This window comes from Bubalus bubalis, chromosome 24, assembly GCF_019923935.1.
Source record: "Bubalus bubalis isolate 160015118507 breed Murrah chromosome 24, NDDB_SH_1, whole genome shotgun sequence".
In the NCBI taxonomy this organism is placed as follows: Eukaryota; Metazoa; Chordata; class Mammalia; order Artiodactyla; family Bovidae; genus Bubalus; species Bubalus bubalis.
The window spans coordinates 22,221,388-22,234,330 of record NC_059180.1 but is presented as its reverse complement, the minus strand read 5'-3'; the positions used below and the strand labels follow the sequence as shown (position 1 = coordinate 22,234,330).

General features: G+C 40.4%; 1 protein-coding gene across 1 annotated transcript in view; it reads left to right on the top strand.

Moving 5' to 3' along the window:
* The first annotated feature begins 1,872 nt into the window (after positions 1–1,872).
* The window catches only part of LOC102397547 (transmembrane protein 180), a 39,508-nt gene continuing 28,437 nt past the window's right edge, over positions 1,873–12,943 (top strand). The window contains exons 1-2 of the mRNA XM_006061837.4: positions 1,873–2,043; positions 3,846–4,571. Of these exons, the coding sequence (XP_006061899.3) occupies positions 1,894–2,043; positions 3,846–4,571 (876 nt within the window). The 5' untranslated portion in view covers positions 1,873–1,893. The remainder of the gene's footprint in view (positions 2,044–3,845; positions 4,572–12,943) is intronic.

The window sequence follows — 12,943 nt, the reverse complement described above, 5'->3', positions numbered from 1 at the left end:
TACTTTCATAGCCAAAAATGTTGGTTCATCTCCACATTTTAGTACGTGTATTTTTCAAAGGTTTGAGCATGCATAGTAACAAAGAAGTTCATATATATGTTTTTTTTTTATCATTACAGCAGAATCTATAGACATTTTAAGAAAGCTAGTACACAAGTGAGTACAAGGGACATGAGTTTGAGCAAGCTCTGGGAGTTGGTGATGGACAGGGAAGCCTGGCGTGCTGCAGTCCGTGGGGTCGCAAAGAGGCAGACATGACTGGGCAACTGCCCTGAACTGAGTACACAAACGGGCAGATAGTCTGTATTTTGTTTATAGATAATGCTTGATCTACAAATGGAATTATTAACCCTTTTTGATAATTCTCTATTTCCTATAGAATTAAAATCATTCTTGCATCTACATGATGCAATATGAAGCTCAGGGACTTAGGTAATTTGATCATTTGAGCCAAATGTCCACTTCCCCCTTATAACTTGCTCTCCGCATCCCCAAGTAATTGGGTAGTATAGACTGAGGTGCCTGCTTAATTCCCAGGGATTATTTAAGTAAGTAGCATATCTCAAATTATCTGAATATTTGTGTTTTCTGCTTGAGTAAGATTTTGGAGAAGTGCCTATTAAAGAACCCGCCTGCCAATGCAGGTAGACATAAGAGACATGGGTTCCATCCCTGGGTTGGGAAGATCCCCCGGAGAAGGGATCCCATTCCAGTATTCTTGCCTGGAGAATCCCACAGGCGGAGGAGCCTGGCAGGTTGCAGTCCATAGGGTCGCACAGAGTCGGACATGACTGAAGTGACTTAGCATGCACATACCATTATAAAACAGGAAAATTCTGTTATCTTAAAACCATAGTCAAGATTAAAAAAGCAAGATGAGTCTATACCTACCTCTTGCTTGGTTAACCTTTCCCTGCTTTCCAGTTGGATAAATCAAGTCCGTGGATGGGTAAAACAATAGGCCAGATTTAAGAGGAAGGTTTACATGAGAGCAAGGACCAAATGGGTTCTTTCTATACCCCTCTTAGCCGTGTCCTTTGGGCCAAAGTTACATAGGCTGTAAGATCAAAAGAGAATCAAAAGATCAAAAAGAGAAGATAAAAAATGAATCTCCCAATGCAAGTCTGTACTACTGAATGGACAACTTTATACTAAAATGAAAGGCTTGCTTCTATTCTTTCTCTCAGACACTACTTAAGGATGTCACCTCATTGTTTCATTTCTGTTGTGCCTTCCCAAGTAGGGAAGATAATAATGCCATAAACACATCTCCCTGGTCACTAGTTAAATGTGTCTAAACTCTTTGATTGGAGAAAGCAATGGCAACCCTTTTCAGTACTCTTGCCTGGAAAATCCCATGGATGGAGGAGCCTGGTAGGCTGCAGTCCATGGGGTCGCTGAGAGTCGGACACAACTGAGCGACTTCACTTTTCACTTTCATGCATTGGAGAAGGAAATGGCAACCCACTCCAGTGTTCTTGCCTGGAGAATCCCAGGGACGGGGGAGCCTGGTGAGCTGCCATCTATGGGGTCGCACAGAGTCGGACACGACTGAAGTGACTTAGCAGCAGCAGCAAACTCTTTGATATGTTTCACTTTTATAAGTTAGAAGAGATATTAAAATATATATTCAAGTAAAGCCACACTCTATGCAAAATAGTGTTCCTGGCAACGTCTCAAAAATTGTTGAGTAAGTGGATTAAGAAAGTAAAGTGTTAAATCTGGTTGCATATTCACAGCTAATGCTTTTGGACTTTTATTTAACTAAAGTTAACTAGTATCTGGTGGAATTTTGTCACCCATGAGCTGAATCAGCTCTTGTACACAAGTAGTGAATGTTAACCATTTCTTTTTTTCTTAAACTAAAGGAAGAAGAATTCCTCTGCATGGAAAATGACATTTTTAAACATCAAACCCATTGCTTGGGCATTCTCTCTAACAACATTAGGGACTGAAATGCTCAATTCTGTCTTCAGTTTCTACTATGTAAAGCTTTTTTTACATCTGTACAAGGTTTCAGAAGTGGCTTTTTATCAAGCCCAGGTGAGACGGAGCCCTTGTTGTTCTTTTACCTTAGAAAAGCTTCTCCTTCTAGTTGTGCCTCATGATTTTCCAAAAAGCTGATTCTTCACAAGTTGAAAGAGTTATCAAGAAAAGGTTATCCATGTCCAAGATCTTCTGTTTAAGGGCAAAGAGACTTTTAAAATGATGGTCACTTATAACAGCTTTAATGCATATATATTAAATCTAGAAAAATGATACAAATGAACCTTTTTTCAGGGCAGGAGTAGAGATGCAGATGTAGAGAACAGACGTGTAGACACGATGCAGGGGTGGGCATTGGGATGAATCAGAAGATTTAGGTTGACGTATGTGTGTCTAATCAAGGCTATGGTTTTTCCTGTGGTCATGTATGGATGTGAGAGTTGGACTGTGAAGAAGGCTGAGCGCTGAAGAATTGATGCTTTTGAACTGTGGTGTTGGAGAAGACTCCTGAGAGTCCCTTGAACTGCAAGGAGATCCAACCAGTCCATTCTGAAGGAAATCAGTCCTGGGATTTCTTTGGAAGGAATGATGCTAAAGCTGAAACTCCAGTATTTTGGCCACCTCATGCGAAGAGCTGACTCATTGGAAAAGATCCTGATGCTGGGAGGGATTGGGGGCAGGAGGAGAAGGGGACGACAGAGGACGAGATGGCTGGATGGCATCACCGACTCAATGGACATGAGTTTGGGTAAACTCCGGGAGTTTGTGATGGATAGGGAGGCCTGGCGTGCTGTGGTTCATTGGGTCGCAAAGAGTCGGACACGACTGAATGACTGAACTGAACTGAAGTGATGTGCACTGCCATGTGTAAAACAGATAACCAATGGGAACCTACTGTATAGCACAGGGAGCTCAGCTCAGTGCTCTCTGGTGACTTAGATGGGTGGGATGGAGGTGGATAAGAGGGAGGGGATATATGTATACATATAGCTGATACATTTCCTTGTACAGCAGAAACTAACACAACATTGTAAAGCAACTATATCCCAATTATAATAAAGAATGACAGCTTAGAGTTTAACTGGTACATTTTTGGTTATCTGGAAAAATTCCTTATGTGGAAAAATAAGAATTATTATTAAGATATTCTGTGTTTTGAAATGGCCCATATATTTACAAATTGTATTGTAACTCATTACCAATTAGGTGGTCAGGATGGATAGAGTTCATGGTCTTAAATACCCATATGGTTTATAATGTTACTTGTTTATTACTAACAACAACATCCTTGATCTAATAAGTGTTTTTTTCCATTTTGAGATAGCAAACGCTAATATTTTAACCTTTCCTAATGAAATTATGTAAAACTGTGCCATGGTCTGTAAACAGGCCATCATTCTTTGCCAAGGCATGGCCATATGCCTCGTGGGGAGACAGCGGAGCATAATGATTGAAAGCGCGGACTCCGGGGTCATCTGCCTTGGCTCAGGCCCTGGTTCAGTCATTTATTAGCCGAGAAAGTTGCTTAACTTCTCTGACCCTCAGTTTCCTCATAAAGAAGGGGTAAGAATAGTACCTACTTCATAGGGTTGTTTTAGGGATTTAGTGAAATAATTCATGTAAAAACTTGTTCAGTGCCTAAACACAAAGTGAATGCACTCTGGTTTGGGGGTAGTATTAGCTGTCATTATTATTTCAGTATGTATACTTCCTGCTGATTCTGGAAGCAGTGACTTTTTTTTTTTTCCAGCTGATCAACTTTGGTCACTTCATATTAGTTAAAAATTCAAGTTACTTTCATCAGTATAAACTACACTAAAATAATCCTGTGTTGTTTTGTTTTGTTTTGTTTTTTCTAGATGATTTTAATGATCTGGAATGCTCTTAACGACCTGACGGGGTATTTTCACAACAACTCTAAGGCTGACTGCTGTTCCAATCGTCACAGTTCTGTTTTGTACGGTGCCCCTTTATATGCAGCAGCCTTCCTGCTCCCTTGGTTCCCCTGGAAATACTATCATGAAGGTGACTGGCTCAGTGGGCTTCACCTGGTGGTATCATTATGTGCTTTTGATAGCACACTTACCTTTGTTCAGCAAGCCCAGTGTGTACTGTTTGCAGAAATTTTCACTAGATACGAAAGTCGGCTCCAGCTTATTAAAATCAACCAAGTGGCATCACTGGTAGGATCTACCAGTATCCTTTTCTGTGGCCTCATCTCTGATAACATGGAAATTTTGCTCAATTTTCAGATCATCGCTGTTGTTGTTGCCATTTTGGCTACTGCCAGCCTTTATACTGGCATGTGCCACATAAGTCACTTAGAACCTAAAAGAAGCCCCGAGGAAAATCTTTTCTCAGAAACTGTACAGGATCTCCCCTGGACCTCCGTCGTCTCATTGATGAGACAAATCTTGACGCAGAAAAACTTTCGCCTTTTTCTGATAGTGAATTTCTTCCAAGTCTTCCATTTAACCTTCTTCAGTAACTTCATGATGATATTTGTTGATAACCTCATTCCCACGGATGTTCTTCCTTCTTCCATAAGGAGCATCATGTATGGGGCAGGCTTTATCTGCCCACAGGTATGTGATGATTCTTCATGTATCTTCCTACAGGGATTAAAGATATAACTCTTAGCTAGGCTAGGGCCTTCTCTGGTGGCTCAGTGGTAAAGGATCTGCCTGCCATTTCAGGAGATGCAGATTCAATCCTTGGGTCAGGTAGATTCCCCTGGAGGAGGAAAGGGCAATTTTCAGGTCACCCACTCCAGTACTCTTGCCCAGGAAATCCCATGGACAGAGGAGCCTGGCAGGCTACAGTCCATGGGATCGCAGAAGAGTCGGACATGACCTAGCAACTAAACAAGAACTTACCTGGCTGAGAAATAAAAACCTGATTGTATCAGTAATGAAAAAATGATTCAGATTTATTAAGAGGCCCAAAGATTCAGATTCCCTACATTAGACAAGATTCAGTAGGAATATGATGTAAACAAGAGATGCAAAGAAGAAAAGGAGGAGAACCCAGTTAAAGCGGAGCTCTGTGTTATTTTTACTATTTTAGCTTTTGAATTTTGTCCTCTTGAGCTTCCTCATTTAAACCTCTGCAGAGCTATGGAAGAAAATGCATGGCTTCCTGTGAGCATGTCATTTTGCTTTATCCTGATATTTAAGATTCCTGTGACTGTTAGAAGGAAGAAGAGTTATTTGATCATGGATTCCTGAAGCCAGGTTTCAAAAGCACTTGGCTAAAAAACCAAGTCCTAGAATTCCAGAGTGTTAGTAAAATTCCATGGCCATGACCATTATTGTGGAGGGTGTGTCCTCCTTCAAAAAATATACCAGCCGGTTGTTTTTTACACGATTTGGAGAACTCATGAATAAAATTGCTTCCCTTAACCTAAATCTGTCCTCCAAAAATATGACTTGACCTAGCCTATGATATGGATTTTTTCTGTTTTCTCAATTAAAATATGTCATCTATACTCTTCAGAGACTAAGTTGAATAACTTAGATAGATGAGTTTTTACTATTTACTAACTTTTACAAAGATTTAAGCCCTGTGGAATAGAAATAGTTCTGAAATGTTCTAAGTGTTGCCACACTTTCTTAAGCAAAGTATATGGGATAGAATTTGCCTTTCTGCCATTAGCTCAAGGCCTTTATCATAGTTTGGTTACTGTATATACCATAATATTGAGAACTCACATTTTTTGAGTGCTTACTGTGTGCCATGGACTATGCCAAGTACCTCATATACATTATCTAGTGTAATCCTAACTAGCATTATCTTGTGTAATCCTGACAACTACCTTCAAGACAAAGACTTTCCAAGTGAAAAAAGAGAGACTCAGAGGCCTTTAAACTTGTGCACTTTAAGAATCTGTCATGGTCTGTTTAGCAGAGGTTACCAAATAGAGTATCAGTTTTGGTTTATCTATATAGTCCCAGGTACTGTGTGTATATAATAAAATGATACTCTCCCTTAATGGCAGTTTGAGAGTTTTCAAGCTGTTTGTTGCTGTGTCCAATGATCCAGAATGGGGAGCTGCTTGAATTCCTGTCTCTATGTGTTACTGTCAGATTCTAGGCTATATATACATTCTCACTTTTAATCATGTACTTGCCTATAGTATCTCCTCTTCTCCAGGCAAAAACAAGTTTGTTAAACTCTTATCTAAGTTTTTTTTTTTTTTTTTAAGAGTAGATAGGTATTTGGAGGCTTCCCAGATGTCACAGTGGTAAAGAATCTGCCTGCCAGTTCAGGAGACACAAGAGACATGGGTTATATCCCTGGGAAGAAGATCCCCTGGATAAGGAAATGGCACCCCGCTCCACTATTCTTGCCTGGAGAATCCCATGGACAGAGGAGCCTGGAGAGCTATAGTCCATAGGGTCACAAAAATCAGGACTGAGCGACTGAGCACGCACACACATGGGTATTTTTAAGCAGCTTCTTTGAGATGTAACTCACATACCATACTTATTAATTCATCCATTTAAAGTATACAATTCAGTGGGTTTTAGTATATTCACAGACATGTACAGTCATTACCACAGTCAGTTTTACTTTTTAAAAAAATTTTAAACTTTTTGGTGGCGCTGTGCAACTTGCAGGATTTCAGTTCCCTAACCAGAGACTGGCGGAGAAGGCGATGGCACCCCACTCCAGTACTCTTGCCTGGAAAATCCCATGGACGGAGGGGCCTGGTGGGCTGCAGTCCATGGGGTCGCTAGGAGTCGGACACGACTGAGCGACTTCACTTTATTTTTTCACTTTCATGCATTGGAGAAGGAAATGGCAGCCCACTCCAGTGTTCTTGCCTGGAGAATCCCAGGGACGGGGGAGCATGGTGGGCTGCCGTCTATGGGGTCGCACAGAGTCAGACACGACTGAAGCGACTTAGCAGCAGCAGCAGCGACCAGACTGGACCCAGATCGCAGCAGTAAAAGCCTGAAATCCTCACCTCTAGGGCACCATGGAACACCCACTGCACTCAACTTTAGCACATTTCATTTTTTAGAAAATAAATATGTATGAGTTGAAACAAGGTAGTTTTTTGGTTATGGTTTTTCTGAGGTATGATTGACTCTCAGTAAATTACATGTATTTAACCTGTATGACTTGGTACACTTTGACCTATGTCTGCACCATGAAGCTATCACCACAATCAAAGTAGTGGACATACCCATTGCTCTCCAAATTGTCTTTGTGCCTCTTTGTAATCCGTCCCTTTAATTCTGTCTATTTTCTAGATTTTTATACACATGGAATAATATAATATGTACTATTGTCTGGCCTGGATTCTTCTGTCACATTGTTGTGGTATCAATATTTCACTCCTTTTTATTGCTGAATAATATTCCATTGTATGGGTATACAACAGTTTGTTTACCTATTCACTTTTTGATGGGCATTTGGGTTGTTTCCAGTTTTTGGCTATTATAAACAAAGCTGCTATGAACATTCATGTCTTTGTATGGACGTATTCTTTTCTTTCTCTTGGGTAAACCCCTTGAAGTAGAATGGTTGGACTCCATGGTTGGTGTATGTTTATGGAAGACACTGACAACCTGTTTTCCAAAGTGGTTGTACCATTTTACATTCCTCCCAATAATGTAAAGTTTTCCAATTGTTTCACATTCTCATCAGTACTATATCAGGCTATTTAGTTTTGGCCATGTTAGTAGGTATGAAGCAGCAGTATGTTACTGTGGTTTTGATTTGCATTTTCCGATGACTGCTAATGATGTTGAGTATCTTTTAATGTGCTTACTTGCCACTCATATATCTTTTTGATAAATTATTTGTTCAAATTTTTTTTTTTATTATATTTTTGGCCTTCCCACATGGCATGTGGGATCTTAGTTCCCTGACCAGGGATTGAACTCACGCCCCCTGCAGTGGAAGTGCAGACTCCCAACCTCTGGACCACCAGGGAATTCCCTGTTCAAATTTTTTTAAATTGAATTGTATAATGTTGAATTGTAAGAGTACTTTATATATTCGATATATTATGTAGTCTCAGTAAAAGTGCTTTTTTAGATGTATGTTCAGCAATATTTTCTTCCAGTCTCTCTTGGCTACTAAATTTTAAGACAGAATGTGGTCCACTGGAGAAGGGAATGGCAAACCACTTCAGTATTCTTGCCTTGAGAACCCCATGAACAGTATGAAAAGGCAAAATGATAGGATACTGAAAGAGAAACTCCCTGGGTCAGTAGGTGCCCAATATGCTCCTGGAGATCAGTGGAGAAATAACTCCAGAAAGAATGAAGGGATGGAGCCAAAGCAAAAACAATACCCAGCTGTGGATGTGACTGGTGATAGAAACAAGGTCCGATGCTGTAAAGAGCAATATTGCATAGCAACCTGGAATGTCAGGTCCATGAATCAAGGCAAATTGGAAGTGGTCAAACAAGAGATGGCAAGAGTGAATGTCGACGTTCTAGGAATCAGCGAACTGAAATGGACTGGAATGGGTGAATTTAACTCAGATGACCATTATATCTACTACTGCGGGCAGGAATCCCTCAGAAGAAATGGAGTGGCCATCATGGTCAACAAAAGAGTCCAAAATGCAGTACTTGGGTGCAATCTCAAAAACGACAGAATGATCTCTGTTCGTTTCCAAGGCAAACCATTCAATATCACAGTAATCCAAGTCTATGCCCCAACCAGTAACGCTGAAGAAGCTGAAGCTGAATGGTTCTATGAAGACCTACAAGACCTTTTAGAACTAACACCCAAAAAAGATGTCCTTTTCATTATAGGGGACTGGAATGCAAAAGTAGGAAGTCAAGAAACACCTGGGGTAACAGGCAAATTTGGCCTTGGAATACAGAACAAAGCAGGGCAAAGACTAATAGAGTTTTGCCAAGAAAATGCACTGGTCATAACAAACATCCTCTTCCAACAACACAAGAGAAGATTGTATACATGGACATCACCAGATGGTCAATACCTAAATCAGATGGATTATATTCTTTGCAGCCAAAGATGGAGAAGCTCTATACAGTCAGCAAAAACAAGACCAGGAGCTGACTGTGGCTCAGACCATGAACTCCTTATTGCCAAATTCAGACTTAAATTGAGGAAAGTAGGGAAAACCACTAGACCATTCAGGTATGACCTAAATCAAATCCCTTATGATTATACAGTGGAAGTGAGAAATAGATTTAAGGGCCTAGATCTGATAGATAGAGTGCCTGATGAACTATGGAATGAGGTTCGTGACATTGTACAGGAGACAGGGATCAAGACCATTCCCATAGAAAAGAAATGCAAAAAAGCAAAATGGCTGTCTGCGGAGGCCTTACAAATAGCTGTAAAAAGAAGAGAAGCGAAAAGCAAAGGAGAAAAGGAAAGATATAAACATCTGAATGCAGAGTTCCAAAGAAGAGCAAGAAGAGATAAGAAAGCCTTCTTCAGTGATCAATGCAAAGAAATAGAGGAAAACAACAGAATGGAAAGACTAGGGATCTCTTCAAGAAAATCAGAGATACCAAAGGAACATTTCATGCAAAGATGAGCTCGATAAAGGACAGAAATGGTATGGACCTAACAGAAGCAGAAGATATTAAGAAGAGATGGCAAGAATACACAGAAGAACTGTACAAAAAAGATCTTCACGACCCAGATAATCACAATGGTGTGATCACTGACCTAGAGCCAGACATCCTGGAATGTGAAGTCAAGTGGGCCTCAGAAAGCATCACTATGAACAAAGCTAGTGGAGGTGATGGAATTCCAGTTGAGCTATTCCAAATCCTGAAAGATGATGCTGTGAAAGTGCTGCACTCAATATGCCAGCACATTTGGAAAACTCAGCAGTGGCCACAGGACTGGAAAAGGTCAGTTTCCATTCCAATCCCAAAGAAAGGCAATGCCAAAGAATGCTCAAACTACCGCACAATTGCACTCATCTCACACACTAGTAAAGTAATGCTCAAAATTCTCCAAGCCAGGCTTCAGCAATATGTGAACCGTGAACTTCCTGATGTTCAACCTGGTTTTAGAAAAGGCAGAGGAACCAGAGATCAAATTGCCAACATCCGTTGGATCATGGAAAAAGCAAGAGAGTTCCAGAAAAACATCTATTTCTGCTTTATTGAGTATGCCAAAGCCTTTGACTGTGTGGATCACAATCAACTGTGGAAAACTCTGAAGAGATGGGAATACCAGACCACCTGATCTACCTCTTGAGAAATTTGTATGCAGGTCAGGAAGCAACAGTTAGAACTGGACATGGAACAACAGACTGGTTCCAAATAGGAAAAGGAGTTCATCAAGGCTGTATATTATCACCCTGTTTATTTAACTTATATGCAGAGTACATCATGAGAAACGCTGGACTGGAAGAAACACAAGCTGGAATCAAGATTGCCGGGAGAAATATCAATCACCTCAGATATGCAGATGACACCACCCTTATGGCAGAAAGTGAAGAGGAACTCAAAAGCCTCTTGATGAAAGTGAAAGTGGAGAGTGAAAAAGTTGGCTTAAAGCTCAACATTCAGAAAACAAAGATCATGGCATCCGGTCCCACCACTTCATGGCAAATAGATGGGGAAACAGTGGAAACAGTGTCAGACTTTATTTTTCTGGGCTCCAAAATCACTGCAGATGGTGACTGCAGCCATGAAATTAAAAGATGCTTACTCCTTGGAAGGAAAGTTATGACCAACCTAGATAGCATATTGAAAAGCAGAGACATTACTTTGCCAACAAAGGTTCGTCTAGTCAAGGCTATGGTTTTTCCTGTGGTCATGTATGGATGTGAGAGTTGGACTGTGAAGAAGGCTGAGGGCTGAAGAATTGATGCTTTTGAACTGTGGTGTTGGAGAAGACTCTTGAGAGTCCCTTGGACTGCAAGGAGATCCAACCAGTCCATTCTGAAGGAGATCAGCCCTGGGATTTCTTTGGAAGGAATGATGCTAAAGCTGAAACTCCAGTACTTTGGCCACCTCATGCGAAGAGTTGATTCATTGGAAAAGACCCTGATGCTGGGAGGGATTGGGGGCAGGAGGAGAAGGGGACAACAGAGGATGAGATGGCTGGATGGCATCACTGACTCAATGGACGTGAGTCTGAGTGAACTCCAGGAGTTGGTGATGGACAGGGAGGCCTGGCGTGCTGCGATTCATGGGGTCTCAAAGAGTTGGACATGACTGAGCGACTGATCAGATCTGATCTGATAGCCAAAAGATTTCAATAATTCTTTTTCTCAAACCTTCATACTAACATATGTGTTTCTGTTGATCTCAATAAAAAATCATTATAAAATGGAAATGCAAAATTGCCTTAAATTTTATTCTTGATTTCTCAAAAAGTGACATATATATATAAATCATTGGGGGCAAAAAAAGACAGCTGTTTGGAATTTGCTGTTATTTATTTGGCTAGGTCACTTTAACACACTGCCTGTTGGTTCTGGTAATGAAGGCTAGGCGCTGCATTTTCATTTTCTCAGAGTGTTTTCCCCATAGCTTTCTTTTAAGGAGTTGAATAAATGAAAGGAAAGAAGAATGAGGAAGTGTTCTTTCTCTGTAATAACTGTTTTAATAGGCTTGGGACTCTTCCACATCCCACTCACCTCCAAGAGGCAGAATAGTAAATGGGTTAGAAGCATGGAGACTGCCAGGGAGAAATCTGCCTCCGCTCTTATTAGCTCTGTGACCCTGGCCAAGTTACTGAAGCTCTCTGTGTTTCAGTTTCCTTCTCTGTAAAAATGGAAATAAAAATGGTGCCTAAAGATTATAATTAGAATTAAATGAATTAACTTTGTAAGGCATGCAAAGTTCTTGAAACAGTTCCTGGCACAAAATAAACACTCTAGAAATGTTAACTTTTATTATTAAATCTCAGTACAACAAATATTTATTAAATGTTCACTGTAAACACAGCACTGCCTTTATCTTTGTTTTGATTTAAGCTTTTTTGGCATCTGTTTGCCAACACTTGTGCTGGGACACATTATTCATGAGCTTCTACTTAATAAACACATGGATGGAGAGCCAAAATCCTCAGTCTATGGAAGGCTGTATTTTAGTACAAGCAAAAGTAGCCTGTTTTTTGTTGCTATATTACCCATCATTGGCTCATATATTTTTACACTGGACAGAATTAAAACAGCTACCAATTATTAAGTACTTTGTATGATGAGAGAGACAGAGACAGAGGGGGAGTGCTAGAGGAAGGAAATGCTTCCTAGGTAAAGTAAGCTGGTAAAAGTGGCAGAGCTGGAATTTCAACCCAGTGTCGACTTTAAGAAAAATGCACAATATGAGAGTTGCGAGTTAATTTATTTGGGGCAATATGAGGACTGCTGCCCGGGAGACAACAACTCAGGTAGCTCTCTGAGAAACTGCTCCAAAGAGGTAGAGGACAGTATGTATGTGATTTTGGTAAAAGGGGAGTACATGCAATCAAGCATGTTTATTTTTTAGAAAGTTTCTGCTGGTCACAAAAAACAGTCGTCACCATGAAGGATTTTAGTGCTCTTCTAGGTATGAGGAGATATAAGAATTTGACTCATAAAGTCAGCTCCTGAGAATGTCTAACTACTGAAGACTTGTCCTGCCAGTTTCCTGGGAGCACAGAGTGCCTCATTTCTGCTCTCCACTCTAAACCTTTCAGGGGGGTGTTGGAGGTCAGCAGCTTCCAGAGAACCTGATTTAATCCTTTTAGAGGCAGATGGCAGCACCCATGGCAAGTGCACGTTTGCGGTTGACACTAGGGAATCTGGTTTTAAAATCTTGCACTTTCCACTTTGTCGCATGTTTCTTAGAGTATTACTCTCATATCTTGTGTAGTATTTTATGGGTTGGAGATTGAGAACAAGAAGCTTCATTTCAAAATGTGGAACTGTGTAAATTTAGTGTTATTATTATATATAGGAATATAAGGGGACTTGGTCTGTTTTACATACTTTATCTTATAGAACTCTGAGAAA